At 38.9% G+C, this 18,290-nt stretch overlaps 2 protein-coding genes across 2 annotated transcripts in view; both read right to left on the reverse strand.

Annotated features, from left to right (window-relative positions):
* Positions 1 to 742, reverse strand: part of NDUFC2 (NADH:ubiquinone oxidoreductase subunit C2) — a 3,612-nt gene extending 2,870 nt beyond the window's left edge. The window contains exon 1 of the mRNA XM_085299252.1: positions 707 to 742. Within this exon, the coding sequence (XP_085155378.1) occupies positions 707 to 742 (36 nt within the window). The remainder of the gene's footprint in view (positions 1 to 706) is intronic.
* Positions 743 to 1,036: 294 nt separating this feature from the next.
* On the reverse strand, positions 1,037 to 14,829 carry ALG8 (ALG8 alpha-1,3-glucosyltransferase). The gene is made up of 13 exons (XM_085299241.1): positions 14,732 to 14,829; positions 13,801 to 13,879; positions 12,316 to 12,509; positions 10,810 to 10,919; positions 9,778 to 9,845; positions 9,101 to 9,227; positions 7,819 to 7,922; positions 7,578 to 7,698; positions 7,133 to 7,272; positions 6,153 to 6,292; positions 4,430 to 4,527; positions 3,239 to 3,311; positions 1,037 to 1,699 (listed from the first exon to the last, which is right to left on the reverse strand). The coding sequence occupies exons 1-13, from the start codon at positions 14,818 to 14,820 to the stop codon at positions 1,468 to 1,470; spliced, it is 1,575 nt and encodes a 524-aa protein (XP_085155367.1). The 5' UTR covers positions 14,821 to 14,829; the 3' UTR covers positions 1,037 to 1,467.
* Between the last annotated feature and the right edge of the window lie 3,461 nt (positions 14,830 to 18,290).

Consider the following 18,290-nt stretch of genomic DNA (forward strand, 5'->3'; position numbering starts at 1 on the left):
AATCGGTGGTCGGCTTAACTAAAAACACAGAAAAAATAGCCCGAAGACCTCCAAGTCTATTCCTCTAACTTTTCCAGCTACCTTTTCCTCTGCAAGAACAAGCTTTGGCTATTCGCTAAGAGGAGAGGCTGAGGCAAACGCAGGTCAGAGTGCGAGCCTTGCAGCAGGGCCATCAGCACTTGAAGGATTTGCATGAACATTGCCCAGATCTGCACCACTAGTTGATTTTTTTTTCCAGCAAATGAAGGGAGATTTATCAAATTCAACATTCTAACATCCCCCCCTCTTTCCTAACGTGCTATTTTAACAACCAAGTTTCTCAAAGAGCAAGGTAACTATTTAATCCACTACCCCCTCTAAAGGCAGTTACTCAACTAACATAGAAAAATCAAGACAACTATTAAAAACACCACCACAATCCATCCCTTTCCCCTTCCCACAGTTTTGCCTGTAATTTGTAGGTTTCAAAAGAGACTTCGATTGCTAGAGCACAATCTTTTAGGGACAATTTTATAGAGTTTAAAATGAAACAAGTCATGATCCACAGAAAGGTAGGACTGTAAGTAATTCTCTCCCCTCCAGATTCAGAACAATCTTTGCCCACTTATCCGCAGAGGCAGAGCAAGGGTTATCATGTCTTYAAAGTAAGGCACTAGAGAAATGGTTGTGGACACCTGGCGTTTTGGCATTAGCTGCAAAGCTTTACATGAATTACAAAGAAAATGTCATTTTCCAGCCACATGACTTTTACTGGCATTAGGGTAACTGCTCAATTTGGTAATCCCGTCTCCTAAATTATACTTATTTTTGAAGTGCATCAAAACTTCTTTGAAAAGATTATAAAATAGAACGATCAGAGACACACTGATGTATTAAGGAACTAATATAAAACTTTAGATTTAGCTGTTAGGAGTCTGACAAAGCCCCTCAGGACAAGTTTTTAACTAGTCACTGCTATAACCTTGTGGTACAAGGCTCCCAAAGCAGGGCTCACACGTGAGCTAAAAAACTACAAGAGATGTTCAAGACAAAGATATCAAGAAAAAAAAAAGTCTTTTATTTACATATTCCAGAGTATGCAGTTATAATCCCTTGTAATTTGCCATTCTGTTTTTTTTTTCTCCACTAAAACACAACATTAATGAGAAAGCCAGGGTTTTCCTCAGGACGGAAGTCCGTACTTTTTAAGTAGCCAATATGAATACAAGGTCCTTTTCATCAAGTTTCACAGTTTACTCATGGCTAATGGCATCTCACTAAGCTACATGTCATTGTCATGAGCTCTTTTGACAAGAGGTATTCTAGTTGGACAGTACAGGGGTATTGGGAACAAAACCCCCAATCATGCAAATTTAAGGTAGTTGTAGCCCCTGCCTTATCAACAGGTCTATTCCTTGTGACAGCTCCTCACAGTGCTGGATGCTCCTCTCGACAGGATAACCCGATATTGGTCCTGACAACATTGCTTTACTCTGCCTTTTGTCTAACAGGAATGGGTTCAGTCAAGACTGAGACATATAGTTTCAGCCAAGCATAGGTGATACCTAGAGCACAGTACACAGAGGTCAACAATAGAGGAACAAAAGGAAAGGTCAGTCTCCAGGCGGTCAGAGGAAATATAATTTCACAGAAGATTTCCAAAGGCACTAGTTGCACGAGGTAGATAGTTTCAAGCCAGTTAAGTAGATGCCTCTCTCTCCTGTCAGAAGAAGAAAAATGTTAAAATATTTTACTAGTAATAACCATTCTGTTTTTCAATTACCCTTGGTGATGCAAGTGACCACTGAAGAGTATCATACACTTCATCATAGTAAGTCTTTAAATAACAATTAGACTGCAGAGTTTTCAGTGGGAAAAAAATAGAACAGAATACTCCTAATTTCTTCATCCTATGGCTTTTATATCAAGTTCTAAATTACAATCATAGAATGGTAAGGTTAGAAGGGACCTCTGGAGGTCATCTAGTCCAACCCCCAGCGTAGCCCATATGGGGATTGAACCCATGACCTCGGCATTAGCAGCACCACACTCTAACCAACCGAGCTAAACCTGCCCCCCAGACTCCTTTCTTTACCTAAATTCATTTCTGCTGAAGATCTTAGCAGTTGTGCTGCTTCACCCTACATCATTCTCCTGCTTTGGCAATAACCAAACAGAGAGTCCTTCCATACTTCATATACATATTTATTCCATGGAAGTGCTATATCCAAAGACTGGAAGCATCAGATTTCTTGTACATCCTCCAACTTTTTGTAGAATTTATGTATCATTATCTCTTGCAAAGAACATGCAATAGAGCTTTGACTACAGAGACTTCACAAGGAATTTGAATGTACTTCTGAAAGGAATTTGATTTGGGGAAAAAAAAAATCAGGAACAAGAGACATGCAAAAGCTCTTGAGATCTAAACTCTAGACAAAAAAAAATAATCTCCTGCAGAGGTCCTAGGTTAGAGCTCTTGAGCAGGACTGATTTAAATCCTGGAATAGTAAGAGGGACAAAGCAGTCTGAAAGAGAATCACCTACAAAGAAACAGGTGACTGACTTAGCAAGCACAACTCCAGGATATTTCCATTAGCTACTTTCTTACAGCTTGGCTTCATCAGGAGAAGTCTGGGAAATGAGAGCAGTAACTACAGAGGACGTGCTGATAAACGCTACCTTTTACTAAGTGGACKTGGGAGAAATTGCCCCTGACACTACACCGAAGAATTCAGGCAATTAGTGTATGTTTTGACAAGCAAACACTTGCAAGAGATATCTGTTGACAAATCACAGCTTATCACCAAAACATGTTATTCACAGCCTGCCATTTCACACATGAAAACACTAACTACTACTGCAAAACACAATAGTATTTATAACTCCTAGCACAGATAAATAAAAATGTCCAGCATACTGAGTTTAGTAAGTATTCTAATATTGAATGAAATTCTCAGAGGCCACAACTATATGCTTTAACAGTGCTTCGAAACAAATGCGAATGGTGTGAATTTACTATCTTCTGTGACTACCTGGAGAGCCGTCCTAATTCAAACGCAACAAGGATGTCTTGTAACAGTACTATCCTAAATCTTGCCTCCTGAGACGAGGACAGAAATATTGTGATCTTCTGATTAGCAGTATTTCTATTTGATAGCATCTACTTCCCAACCCATTCAACCCTGATGACATTATACCATTCCCAGTGACAAGAAGGGGTTTTATTTTTGTCTTTAGAAACAGTTTGTTTAGTTACCTGAAGAGAGATTTCAGTGAAGAGAAGCTATAAACAGTAAACAGCAGCATAAGCAGTATTTTAATCGGAAGTTCTGAAATACAAGAAATATTTTAAAGATTATAAAGATATTTTAATTTTTAAGCCAAAAAAAATTAAGTTACACTATTCAAATAACCATTTAATAAAAATATTAAACACACTATTTAATAATTACTTTCTGCAAACACCATGAAGTCTTACTGCTTAGGACACCTAAGTATATATTACACTTATTTAATAATACTTGAAGTGTCTACAAACATATTGAACACATCAATTACAATTACAATACATAGCAGTACTGAAAGTAAGATTTTTTTTCTATTCAGAAAGATCAGATATTACAGGAAAGCTTGAAACAAAGTGAAAGCAAAATCAAAAATATCTAGTTCTACATTGTATGCTGGATACTGGCTAGCTAACAGAGAATGCAAAGGAAGCTGCTTATCTCTTACGGCTGCAGCTTCTCCTATTGCAAATAAGCAGCAGCATCAAATCAAACAGAGAACGTCTAGATTTGGACTGTATTAGAAGGATACCAATCATTATACAGAAGTTGCAATGTTGTTGTAGCTATGAGTCTAGGATTAAGTGAAGCAACTGGATCTTTAATTAATTAAAAATAGAAGGGATGTTGGAGAAGGAAACAGTTTTTGGTCACAAAGATCTGTTATGTCTCTGCACATTCTTATCTTACTTCAAATGGATGCCGCTGCAGGATTTAGTTTAATGTATGAAACATTACTGAATTTAGAATCATTTCTCAAGCAACAATGCTTCTGGTAGAAGATGACATGAAGTCAGCCAGAAAACAGACAATCTGTCAGGCTTAATCTCAAGATTGTCTGTATCACTACTGTTTCATGTGATTGTGTTAGCCACGGGGAAATTTCTAGAACCATGGCTGAACCAAGAATAACAAATACTGACTATGACAATTTCTGATCCCTCTGTATTTCATCTTGAAGTCCACTGCTTTTCCCTTATTTTTTTAAGCAATGTTTCCTTTCACCAGGTGGAGAGTTTGGATTTGGGGAAACATGCTGACATTTAGCCGCTTACAACTTTCAACTTTTTATGTAAAATAATCTCAAATATTACCCATGCCACCTCTGGGAACAAAAAGGAAAAAGAAAAAATGAAAGCATAGAAAGAAGGAAAACATTTTACCTGGTGACGTGAATAGCAATGGAAAAAGTGAAAAATGCCCTGTGGTTGTCAGAATCAAATAGATGCCAGCATCCTTTGCTCTCTGAACTGATAACAAGCTATAATGACAAGAATGTGTGTGTTATACTTTTGCCTTATAGAAAGTAACTTTATTTTTAGCCACATAGTACACAAATCACAGAAGACAGACTGAAGAACAGGTCAAATGGAGACCAAATGGAGCCCCAGTTTTTCCAAATATTGGACCCTGTGATGGCATCTCCTTCTTCCATGCCAGGTGGCCTCTGTGACAGAACGCAGGAGAGCACCAGCCAGGGAAACCAACCCCAGAAAACCACATTTGCACTGAACATCTGTATCAAAAAGTCCTAAAGTTTTCCACAAATAGTTTTCCTTTGACAGTTGGCTGCAAACTCCTTCCTCTCTTTTCAGCTGCAAATGCTTATGAAGGATCTCTCYATTTCATCTACTAAGCATCAGCCTCCATACTTTGGTTCATGAATCAAGGCTTGAACTAGCTGTCATAGGTWTGATATCAGAGTTACAGCAGCTCAATTGTTCAGGAGCATGAGCCAGTACATCTAAAACAGTAACAATAGGCCAGATATTAACAGTTTAACTTCTGGTCATACTCATCACTATGCTTTCTTGACACACGTAAATATCTCAGCATCTATTCTTCTCTCTCACTCACATTACAAGTTCCACAAAACAGTTGTGCCCAACTATGAATTCTATGGCACACAAGAAATACTCGTTTCCAGTTATGTCGATGGTCAAATCAAAAAGAGATGCTGAGGCAAGATTTTCATTCACTAAATTTAGACCCGTTTTGCCAAATCTGAGTATGACAGGAATACCCAACTGTTCAAGCCAGGCAACCAATTTATTTTTCTCTTGAAAACGCAGGGCCAAAAGACTTACAATAAATAGGCCTTGACTTTTCTGGTGCCATGTATTCACTGCACAAGCAGACTAGTCACAGTGGAAGAAGAAAATGACCTTGGGAAAGCATCCTTCTTTCAACCGTCATCCAACATCAGCGAAACATTTTACCAAGCCTGCTTCCAAACTATCACTACAGACRGGAGGCTATAAGGGGGATGCGAATGAATCGTTCTAAGGGCTGCGTCGGCACAYGTGGCCTAAAGTCTGAATCCCGATCGTCTGTAAGCACCTTTGAAAAATCTCCTGTTTTACCCTAATGGCAATCAAGCATCTGAATCAAAAAGTATTGATTTCCAGTTATTGTATGCATCTTAATACACCTTAATTTTTCAAATGGAAGAAGAAGTGAGCACATAGTGGGTAGTCTTGCCTGTCAGACTTTAAATTGATTGCTTAATAGTCTYAAGATCTTGCACTTCTCTGTTCACTCTTCCACTCATCTCTAAGTTAATATAAATTCTAAGTAGAGTTTCCAAGTAGAAACTATTTTAAGGCAGAACCAGTACTTCTTAYTATTTCACAGACGATACTGTTTAGCACCACACTAGGTTCCTGAATATACTGTTCTGCTAGTGTCTTCATGTTCTGTTTCTAAGAAGGCTGCATTTTAYTGGTGACTGAAATTAGTTCTGCCAGAAGCGCATCAAAATTTTTCAGTCTGTGTACATGTTAATTCTCTTAAACATACTGAAAGTTAAGTGACCCTCTTCTGAGGATTCTTCAGCACAGGGCTGAAGATTCAGAAGGCAAACTGCAACTTACAGAACTCACTTACCTTAAAGGAAGAATGGCAAGAAGTATTGCTTTTTCATGCACGTGCCAGCCAAACATGAAGGAGCTCAACGCACAAAGAACAACACAYTGAAGAAAGCCTCTGGGCCCTTGAGGTTTAAACCAAAGACAGAAAACAGAGGGCTAGAAACAACAGGCAAAAACAAGACTTCAGTGAAAAGCTTAACAATCCCAAATGCAAGCCACTGACCACAAGAGCTTTTACAACATTAACAAACACAACTGCACCCAGGTTGTGCTTGTACGGCACAAGCACTGTACAGTACAGGAGGAAGAGAGTCTGAGTGTATAATGATTACTGCCTGAAGGACATCTGTCTACTTTTTTTTCCTGTTGTTTTGATGGAAGACTTCAGCTGCACAGCTAACTSCTTGTTATCTATGTTGCAAGAAACATCTTTGAATCTAACCCACTGAATTTATTTCATAGATGTTTCTACCTAAAGGTGTTTAAACATAGGTATTTCTGGTCAAAGGCTAACAGAACTGCTCATCAGAGCAAAAAAGACTTTGTATCCAGTTAATTAGTTATTGAGTCTTCAATTCCTTGCTTTGCACACACAGAACACTGTCCTTACCTGTAGCTCACATTGTTTTAGGAACACAAGCTTCCCAAACAGATCAATCTCTCTATTCAACTCCTGTCTCTGAGTACAGGTTCAACTACSTGCTACTGCAAAACATTACTTCTAGCTCAGTATGCAGAATAGTTTTGATCCAAGATTACTTTCGTTAATCTCTTTACTGCTCTAAAGCTGACACAGGCCACAACTTTTGGTCATATTTGGAAAAAGTAATATTGTGTATAAAAAAATATATTACTTCAACATTTTACTTAATTACATTATTCCAGGGCAAAAAACATCTTTCAGGAAAGGAAGTCTCACATGGAATGCGTGTTAATCAAACAAAAGCCAGTGAGGACAGGACACATGAAGTTCACAAAACCATTACTTGTTCTTACCAATATTGATACTAAAGTACAGATTAATGTTGCTAGTGGAGTCACAGAAGGGAGGACAGTGTGCTGAAATTCTTGAACCAACCCTCCTGTCATTGAAGCTTTAGGAATTTTTGTGGGGTCAATAAAGTTATATTTTAAACCTGGAAATAAAAGATAAAAAAGCAAAAACTGATAAATGTTAAAGAAAATRAAGAAGCTGTAATACGGACCTGAACTAAGCATATGGCGGAGTTTTTCTTTTTAGAAGATGACAGAGAGGGAAGATTGATTTCTAACCTAACAACTGGAAACTGTTCGCATGCACTGCAGTAYATTGATTATCAAGAGATTTAAGGCAATCTGAAAGTCTAATCTGCTTCCTGGATTTCATATGGGGAGGGAAGAATAAAATCTAGAAAGCTATATACACAAATAAGCACCAAATACTAAGATTAGCATACTGTACCAATAACTGTTAATGCTTTATCCATGGCATTGTACAAAGCCCAGAAATTAGGAGCCCAATAAGCATGGCAGAGGCCTCTCTTGAAAGGAAAAAGCCGTGAAATGACTTGAGGTAGCTGGCCCTAAAGGAAAAAAAAAAGGAATGAAAGAAATGGCCTTTTTAGATGAGGCATGTTTTATATTTTTATAACACTACATTTTCTAAAAGTTCAGGGGATAAGAGGTGAAAAAGAAATCATTACCAATACTACAAAGGGGCCCAATGAAAGAGCAGAAACAAGACAGACGATCAATCCCATGAGAGTTACATGAAGAAAGCTGAAACTTCTCCACTTCAGGGATCCGTCTACAAGGAGCAAAAATATTACGAATACAGATAACAGGGTAAGCAGGCAGGAGAACAAAACATCCCACCCTAACAGCAAATTGCTATCACACATACAACATTGATATCAATATATTCGATTGCTTCCTTCCACAGTTAGCTTAGTTACACTCTTTATATACTATTACACCAAGGAACTTGGGCATCAGCAAATTAGAATGCAACTCTGTATCAAACTTACTACTTATATAGAGCAGTGTTAATTTTTGAAGTAGATCACAATCAAGCTTCAGTTTCTTATGGAACAGTATACAACTATAAGCAGAAGCTTGTGGCAGAAGTTATTGCACATTGAGGATACACTGTGTGAGAGAGTAACACAGGCCTGAAACCAAAGGTATATTGTGCTACCTTGAATATGGGCTACTTTTATTGATCAATAAATTGCAGTTAAGGTCTAGTTAAGACCTTACTGGATAGAGAGAAAAAAAAGTCTATTAAATGATAGGAAACTACTGTTCAGCATGAGATTAGTATGAATTCCAATTTAGTAGAATTGTATCTTTACAAGCCCTTTTCCACAYTGAATTGTTTTCTTTAAACCAGCTCGTGACCTGCCTAGCCACTGCTCCTTCAGAACTAAAACTCTATTGTTTGCTTGTAACTATTCTTAGTTTCCATACTGGAAAATCCTATCGTGGCATTGCTTTCAAAATAGGTTACATTTCTTTCATTTGTGCTCTTCATTAGCCTAGGCTCCTTTACTTCTTCCACACTGCAGCTCCTGCATTATACAACCTTTAGCTATCTTCTCTTTCAAGAGATGTGCCTTCTCTGTTCATGTGAGGAATATCAAACATTTCTCAGTGGTGAAAAACTGAGAGAAACTCAAAGGAAGATTTTAGAATAACCTCTGACGCTATCTGTTCATTCCATATTGAGTCAGACTCACCTCCTACAGCTTCAAACTGCCACTTGGTTCATGTCAGCTTTACTTAATAAAGAACTAAAGAAACATGAATTTTACAGAAACAAGTATRCTTACAGATCTTTCCAACTCTACTCCCCAAGCAGAATTTGTTTCATTTTACCTATGGCCATCTTGTTATAAAGATGGCTGCTTGTCAGTTTTCCCTAAACCCCACTAATTAACAGGCTCCTCTCCTCCCTTCAAGCAAGTGAAGAAACATGYATCTTACCTGCATTATTTGCAGTAAAACAATAGGATCGTAATAAATAAATGCCGTATGCTGGGGCCACATACACGTAGATGTGTTTGAAATGCAGAAGAACCGCAAAAAGAAGAGCACCCTCCAAATATCTTTTCTAAAGAAAAAAACAAAACAACACCCAAGCTTTTCAACTTTTCCCTTTATACAAGCTTTTTATGGTACTCCTATTGCACTTTTCCAGTAACAGAACATTCATCATAGGCATAAAACTAAATGAGTATCTTTTCCATTACAAGTCAAAATTACAAAGTAAATACAGTCACACACAACATGTATAGAGATGGAACCTATTCTTTCACGTGATACTTGGAAATCAGAGGTTTCATCTCTCTGCAGCTCAGAGATGTCTCCTAAGGAGTGGTGCCTTATCAGGAGACAAGATGACAAGAAGCCATGCCACACTGTTCAGGTATAACACACAATTCAGCTTTCCTCACAGAGAACAGGAATGCTGCACCATCAGCAAAGAAGTATTTATAGTGAGCTCCAACACCTCCTCTTCCCCCCAAACTTAACAAATAATTAGACTTCAGCACACCTCAATTTGAGTCACTCCCCTTAACTTCAACATGAACAGCACAGTGAAGTGAATTAATGCACTAAAACATCTATGATACGGCCAGAACAGCGCCACTCAAGCTTACCTGACATAGTCGGGCAATGGAAAGAAGCATCAGCCCAAACAGAAAGCCATTGTACTGAAAGTGAATATCTGAATTTGAGTCAAGAAAGGAATAAAGTAATGTCTCTTTGCTACTGTCAGTTGCCTGGAGAGACTCAAATGCATAGTCAAACTAATTAAAATAGAAATCTAATCTTAAGTTTACTTAAAGTGGGCATAAAAATCATTATTTAATCTCACTTGCAAGTACAGACACAAGATCCACTAACACTAGTGTATTATCACCATGAAATAAAGCAGCGCTTAATAAAACTCTCAATACAGGCATTCAGTGCACTTTTGACATAAAACCAAAGCAAATAAAAACATTACCACAATATGTTAAAACTTTTTGGCATRCTCTCATTAATGAAATTCCCCAGTTTTTAAATTCCTAATTATTAGTATATGCCTGGCATTGTATTAAATGAGGTTATCTTCAACCGTTGCCACTCACCACCTGTCAGCAGGCAATTCAGACATGGATTGTGAAGGTCAGTGCCCCAAACTATGAAACAATTACTGTCATCATCTCCTCTGTGTTCCTTCTTTAGCTAGGACGATGCACATTATGTTGAGATTGACTGACAACAATTAAACTTTCTAGAGTTACTTTTATATCCTCTTAAGTATTTAATTCTCATGTAGAATAAATCAATCTAACTTGAACATAGAACACTAATACTTTCCTTGCCATGGGACAGATCCAGAACCACACTCAGGAAAGCAGCGCTCTTAAAATATTTCTGTAGGCAGGTGGAAAATGAACAGCCAGMAGGAAGAGGCATGTTGCTGCCATTCTGGTCCTCCTAGAGTTCTGGCAAGTCAAATAAAAAAATTTGAACTTTTTTTTCCATTTTGCCAAATAATAATTCTAATGAAAACGCTAAGCTTTTCTATAAACTTCATGACAGCCAGTAACTCTACTTTCCATGAGAGAATTAACGTTTACGGGTTTGTACCAAATGCTGTGAAAGGTTAAAAACAAACAATTCACCATGATTTGAAAGGATACGGTCCACAATTAACAATCCAAAATTCCACAAAAGCAGAGCAGCAAGAATAAATGTTGGTTTTTCCATAATATCCTTTCCAGTTCGTTTCCCATTTACACATCTGCAGCATCTGAACAAGAGTAGTATAAAAGGAAACATTAATTGAAACAGCTAACAAAAAGTTGTTGCTCACAACAAATGGAAAGTGCATTTAACCTGAGGATATTGACTTTATTAGCACAAACTGCAACAAAATTCTTGCCAAGTTCACCAAGTCAAGAAAATGTCATGAATAAAATTAAGTGAATAAAAGCTAAATAATTGCAGTATTTTCCTCATACTAAAGCTTATGTTAAGTAACTTAAGGAGTCTCAGCATTATGTCTTTTCTTGAATAATGAAAACCTATATGGTTGTCATAGCCTGTTTACTATGAATTTCTCATGCATGAGGAAAGTATTGTTGTATCTAGAAACATTATACCAAGTTGTATTTAAAGTCCTCAAGCGGAGATTAACCTATTCTCATCTCCCTGCAGTATCATAAGCTGTATTTATATTGTTTTAAAATATTATTTTAGATTAAAAATTCCAGAATGACTTAAGTACTGAATTGGTGCAAGTAGTGCTACTTTAAAAGAACTAGCTCATTTGTAAATCTTTGAGCAAGGAAGAAGAAAAAAAAACAAACAAAAAAAACACACACACCACACACACACACACACAAATCAGTTAGCTACTTCAGATACAGAAACTAAATAAAGGAGTTCACATGCTGTAATGCAGGAACAGATAACTTTGCCCATTTTATTCCATCTGTTCAAGATCTAGGTAGAAAGACTGTTAGAGCCAAATCATTATGGTCTGTAAGTCAGCAATTCCCTCGACATCTTTCTCCATTCTACACTTTAAGTATAGAATGAACACTTCCCCTCTGCAAAACCAGGGCAAAAATACAAAAAAAACCCAAAACAAAACAAAAAACAAACAAAAAATAAAAAACAAACCCAAACCAACCACCAAAAAGGCCACACCACTCCTCCACACTGGTTGCAGTTAGACTTGGAATAGTCAGCTCATTAGCAAGAATACCTAAAACACTAGATTTGCTTTGCATATTTGATCATACGGGTGTTTTATCACAAGTTCCTTCACAATTCTAAACTGGAAGATYAGAGTAATAAGAAAAGTAATGAAAAAAACAGCTGGGCTCACCCAATCTGCCCTCAAGTACTACGAAGTGAACCCAACAACACAAACAGAATATCTGTAACATGTGAGAAAAAGACAGCTAAAGTCTGAACATGTACAAATCCAGTCACATTTTTAAGAGCATGTCCAGGAATCATAAAAGATGCAACTTGCATTTAGCTCCCTCTCCCAATTTMTCTTGGAATAAGAGAAAACAATTTTGATTTTCTATGTATTTACAAGCTCATTTGTACAAATAAATTCTTGATGTTTTCTAGAAAGTCAAGCTCTTGAAGAGGCTACCCGCTCTCCTTAAAATTAGAACATTAAGACTTACTCACGAACTGCATATATAAAAAGGATATCTGTAAAGATGACAGAAAATCTTTGGAAGAAGATGGTTGCATTGCTGGAATAATTTAGATTTTGGATAACCAACATTTCTGGATCAAAGTACTTGGCAATGTGGGAAAGTGCATATTCAAACCAAGCAAAAAATGGTGGATAATCYAAGGTCCATTCTGAAGTAGCCTAAAAACAAAAGGAGATCAAATAATTCAGCATTTTGAATAAGGCATGCTATTTAAAGACCATCATATACAGTTTATCATAACAAGTGAGCCAACACATTTTACATCAGTAGCCATTACTCAGCAGAAACTCCTTCTTCACAATAGTAGTAACCACCTGTACAGAGCTTAACATCGTTTAAGTTTTTCTGTCGTAATACTGGTAGAAAAGTGGGCCACAGAATCACAGAACGGTTGAGGTTGGAAGGGACCTCTAGCAATCATCTAGTCCAGGGCTCAGGARCCCTCACAGTAAAAAWGTTTTTCCTTATGTTCAGACAGAACTTCCTGTGTTTCAGTTTGAACCCATCACCTCTCATCCTTTTACCAGCACTACTGAGAAGAGTCTAGCCCCCTCCTCTCTACACTCTCCCTTCAGATACTTCTATACATTGACAGGATTTCCCCCCCTCAGCCATCTCTTCCCCAGGCTGAACAGGCCCAGCTCTCACAACCTTTCCTCATAGGGCAGGTGCTCCAGTCCCTTCATCATCTTCGTAGCSCTTTGCTAGACTCACTCCAGCAGCTYCATGTCTCTCTTGTACTGAGAAGCCCAGCACTYRGCACAGGACTCRAGATGAGGCCTCYCCAGGGCTGAGKGGAGGGGCAGGATCACCTCCCTCCACCTGCTGGCAACACTCTTCCTAAGGCACCCCAGGAGACCATTGGCCKYCTTGGCCACCAAGGGCACACYGCTGGCTCATGGACCTACCYTGATTAGTCTTATCAGTCTTATWACAGTCWCAAACTTATTTTTATTCAYTAGTTAGTGTCTCTTACTTTTAAGAAAAYTGTCACTATTAATAAATTAACTTTAATAGAAAGGTCATTATTATTTCATCCCTTCTGCAAAGAGTTAGGTGCACTTATTATGATGTCTACATATCATGCATAACAACAGCTAAGAAACGAGCAACTTAAGATTACCATGCAACTCACTCCTTTAYTATATAGTCTTTCCAATAATCCATGTTTGAATTGTCTTTTGCATTTCACCAGCATAAAGACTAGCAGCTGCTCCATTTTTTTTAAGCCTGAATGTTACATAGGCTCAACAACCAGTATGTTTTGGCACCACTGTTATATAGCTACCAGTAGCTGACAACCACCAGTATTCATGCTGCGTACTTTGTGCAAGTAAGTGGCTTTCTCCTCCAGCATACAAGTAGTTTGACATATATCCATAGCTTGCACACAATTTAAGAACCTCCCCTCAAAACCTTTTCCCTCCCCCCTGCCAAAATCCAACTTACTTCATAGTACCATTGAGAGAGGGGCAAGTTGTGAGTGATAGCAAGCCAATTCCTATGAACTTCAAAATCTGTGGAATGACTGAAGAAGGTTTACATTAAAAGTCACATACATGCACTTAAAGGAGAAACATTTTTGAGTTTATCGCCACAGACAGACAAAAAAGAAACCTACACAGCAGCTGCTGTAAAGCTGACCTAAGAACTTTGATCAAGTAATTTGAACAGTATCAAACAAGCAGTATGAGATTGTACCAAGAATATACATTGGCAACTATAAAACAGAAACTATTTATAGGTCAGCTTTTTGACATTAATGCCAAAATTCCTGGTTTTGACTTTTCAATTCTGTATCTTTTAGGAAAAAAAAAGCTACAGTTTAAGCCTGCATGATTAAGCAGTTAACATTAAAGTGTTTCAATTAAAAAGTGTGAATAATTTAGCACATTTRAAGTTCCTAGATTACACATGAAAGGCTACAAGTGTGTCCAAACACAAAACAAAACTATTTTGCACTGAGAAGACAAAGTCAGCACTAGAAAAAACACCTTACTCYYGGGGGKGGGGGGGCGGCTTTTTATTGCTAAAGGGGCAAGGAAGTAGCATCACTCGGTAACGTCCTGCCTACAAAAGACAATACATTAGGGAAATAAAAATTATAAAAATATCCACTCGGCAACTGAAGATGCCCTTACACAAGAAAGATAAATGCACGAGGCAAGATTTCTAAACGCAGCAACCCGAGCTGGCAGCACAAGCCCCGCTAACTCCTCAGACACCGGGTGCTTGTGCACGGCAAAGCTTCACAAAGACCCGGCAGCTCCTGACGGGAGCGAGAGGGGAGAAGCCCATGGCGCCCCCGCCCCGCCTCGCGGCCCCCCGCCCGGCCTAGCAGCCCGTACCGCAGCCCCAAGGACGGAGGGGAAGCTCTTACTACGTGGGGATGAGGAGGCACTTGAGGAAGGACACGCCGAGCGCCAGGGCACGGAACCACCTTCGTCCCGCCACCGCTGCCGCCGCCATTGCGCGCCGCGCGCTGACAGAGCCGCYGCGCATGCGCCGCCGCAACGGCCGCCCTCCCGCGCGGACCGTTTAAACGGCCCCCAGCGCCGGCCGTTGCGGCGCGTGCGCAGACGGCGCGCGGGGAACGGCGCCGGCGCCGCCTCACGGGGGTGGCGGGCAGCGGGGTTGTGGGGCTGGAGCGGGGCGGCTGTGCTGGCCGTAGCTCCGCTTCCCCTGCCGCTTCCAACGGGTGTGAGCTTGTTACACAGTGAGAACTGTTCCTTCAGCGGAACCAAGGTCAAAAAAAAAAAAAAAAAAAAAAACAAAAAAAAAAAAAAAAAAAAAAGGTTCAACTTGAGAAAACGTCACTGCGTTGCCCTTTGCCAAGAAAGGCGTGGCAGACGGAATGCTTCATTCACGTTTTATTCACCGTTTTCTGAACACATACTAGTAACAGGTTACAGGAGCTAACAGAGAAATGGAACCACGTTTGCTAAATGCAGYAACTCCACAGGCTCTCTGTAAAGGTGGAAACAGATCAAAGCTGCCTTTGGACACTCTCCAGAAAGTACTCATTCAAAAGCATAGCTCTTAGTGAATCACAGATCAAGTTTCAACCAACTGGAGAATCCTGCAGCATCAGGAACAAGAAAATAAGGGGAGAAGAAAGGGAGTTTTTCATTCCATACAGCCTTCTCCCATGGCTTTCTCTCTCTCTCTCTCTCTTTTTTTTTTTTCTTGAATCCATAGGAAAGCCATTCCTCATATTATTCCCAAGGGAAACTGGGAGCATGATCTGTATATCCGCTCAATGCAGCCCTTCTCACACGGTGTAGCTACATAACTGCCTGAAGTAACTCAAAAATGAGATTTTAACTGGGAAGGGCCTGTACCATAAGGACACTTAAATATTCCAAAAACATTTAAAATTAAGCAAGGACACCAAAAGGATAGGGGTAAAAATGAAACTCGTCCAAAGAAGTCTTCTTCATAACTTCTGCTTATCTGCAAAGTATCAGAAGATCCTAGCTATATTTTACAGATTCTATGGCAAGGGCTGAAGGTAATATTCATCACTCTCTGCRACCTTTTATATGGACCTCATCAGCCTTCTCTAGAATGGGAATAAACCTGATTAATTGCAGGTATTTACTGCCAGTGAACTCAAGTAGCAATTTATATTCAGCAACCGCATCAGAGAAAAATATGGGTAACTGCAGCAGTGCATATGCTTGGTGATTTAAAGCACATGCAAATTTAAGTGAAGCTGTCTTGTATGGGCAAGTTATTGCCAGCATAACTTCTGGCATGACCAACTGATCATATGCAAGTTGCATAGGAGCAGATTAAAACTGGAAAGGACCACTGAGTCATTCTAATCACTGCCTCTTTCCATAGCAAAATCTTTTTCTACATTGGTATCTTGCTTTTTCTTTTTTCTGAACATTTCTAGATTCTTCTCTCTCTTCTAAATCCTGGATTCCTCGATAAATGTTTGGATTCTTCCAGGTCTAACCTTTTAAACCTACTCCTTTCATTTCCCTCACCTATTGCTACTATCACCTGTAGCAATAAACACTGCTCTCACCTTCTCCTAACATCCTTTAACAAGGGCTACATAAATGAAAGACCTCTTACTATTTGTATATGGTTTTAGTCCCTTCATTATAAGTGAGCATTTTTAGATAATAAAGGGAGATCAAGCCTAATAGCATATGGAGAAATCCATGAGTGATTCTTTCTGGACTCCACTAAGATGCTTTATAATCATCTTTTTGTCCTATAGGAAATCTCATTGTTCTGTGCACCTGCCCGTATCTGACAGTGGCAAAACACTACAGCTAATCACTTACCTATCATCTGGCCTAGCTCTCTGGTGTTTTCTAACACTTGATCTCTATTCAGTGGGTTTCTCAGCATTTAGGCCATATAAGAAAAATCATGTGTGGCTTAGGCTCATTTTATAGATGGAGATGTTGAGATAGACAGGCCTAGACTGGAATGAAAATGGAAGTTGGGCACCGTGATGCGCAGTAGCGCACTGCTCAAAGTGAAAAGTGCAGCGGGGTTCACAAGGCTGATGTACGTGTCACTGCTCCCTGTACGCTGAATGCAGACTTGGGCACCTCAGAAGAGAATTCGCAATACCATATGAGAGAACAGGAGTACTTCCTACATGACTGTAAGAATATGGGTGTATAGGAAGAAATGATCCTAGAGACCTTAAGAAGGAAAACAAATCACTAGATCTTTTTCTTGTGCTTAGGCCCTTATGGAGAAATTAAGAAGTTTGTTCTGAGCAAAAGTATTCCACTCCGACAGTAAAATAATTTTTAGATGTTATTACTGATACATTTCAAATGCTTTTCATGACTAGAGGTTAAGATGTGCATTGCCCTAGGCTTAATATGGCTTTGTGCTTGTTCACTTTAATTCAGGAAAGCTGCTGAGAACAAGAATCATCAATGCTGTTGACAGGTAAACAAAAAGAAAGTTACACCTCTAGGGCTCAAAAATAGAAGCTAGCTATCTAGCTAAAAAAGGAATAGACACTTCGGAGAGAACATTCCTATAAACACACATTATAACATAGCTGACAGTGCAAAATTAAGGAACAGTTAGAAATTTAGCTTAGTGAGTAGTTGGAAATAGCAACTGCATTTGTATAACTTAAGTCTGACCATAATTCAAAGTGATTCACATATCACTTATTTCATGTACTTGGTTAGCACAAAGCACTGTTGTGGTATCATAAATAGTATCTCATTCTTAAAAATGTTAAAGGTGTTCATCCTGCCAAGAAGTTTACTCTTACAGAGATCTCAGGTTTTACCCTAAATTTCTATTACTCCCAAGGCCTGGTTTCATTCATGCCTTTATACTAGTTGGAAATTTTACATCTCTGCATATGAAAGTTACTAAGAAATGACAGAGATGTGTAAACAAGTGTATCTTTGCCTGATTTAGTCACCTGAGCACATATAAATGTGGATTAAAGTTTCAATTTTTAACATAATAAACTGATGGGTTAAAGCTCTCAAGAAGGAAGAGACCTGGGTTCAGTTCCCTCCTCAGTCTGTAGGGATTCAAACTCGTATTTCCAGGTCAGCAGAATTACTCCAGTTAATGTTTAGGCCAGGTTGGGACATTCTTCATATTTAGACTATTATTAGGTTTTTGAAAAACCATGTGTCTGCTTTTAGTGTGGATGCTGCTACTGTCTGAAGAAAGGAAGGGAGAGCAGAGCAAAAGGGAAGAGCAAATGCTCCAGATTCTGTGGTTACAATGAAGCTTTGCATAGTACTCTTGGTGTCTCCTCATATATGCCTTTTACCAGAAAATGCAGTAATAATTTAACTCCTTTTAATATTTTTATTTTACTGAGGCAGAATGGGTGAGTACCAATCCAGAACTCTTAAGGGCCTGCATTGGAGTCGCTCCCCCTTCCAAATAAGAATCAAGCTAATTGTTCTTAACTCTGGATGAACTCA

Source organism: Rhea americana, unplaced genomic scaffold (genome assembly GCF_003343005.1).
Source record: "Rhea americana isolate MKP2758 unplaced genomic scaffold, rheAme1 scaffold_148, whole genome shotgun sequence".
Taxonomy (NCBI): Eukaryota; Metazoa; Chordata; class Aves; order Rheiformes; family Rheidae; genus Rhea; species Rhea americana.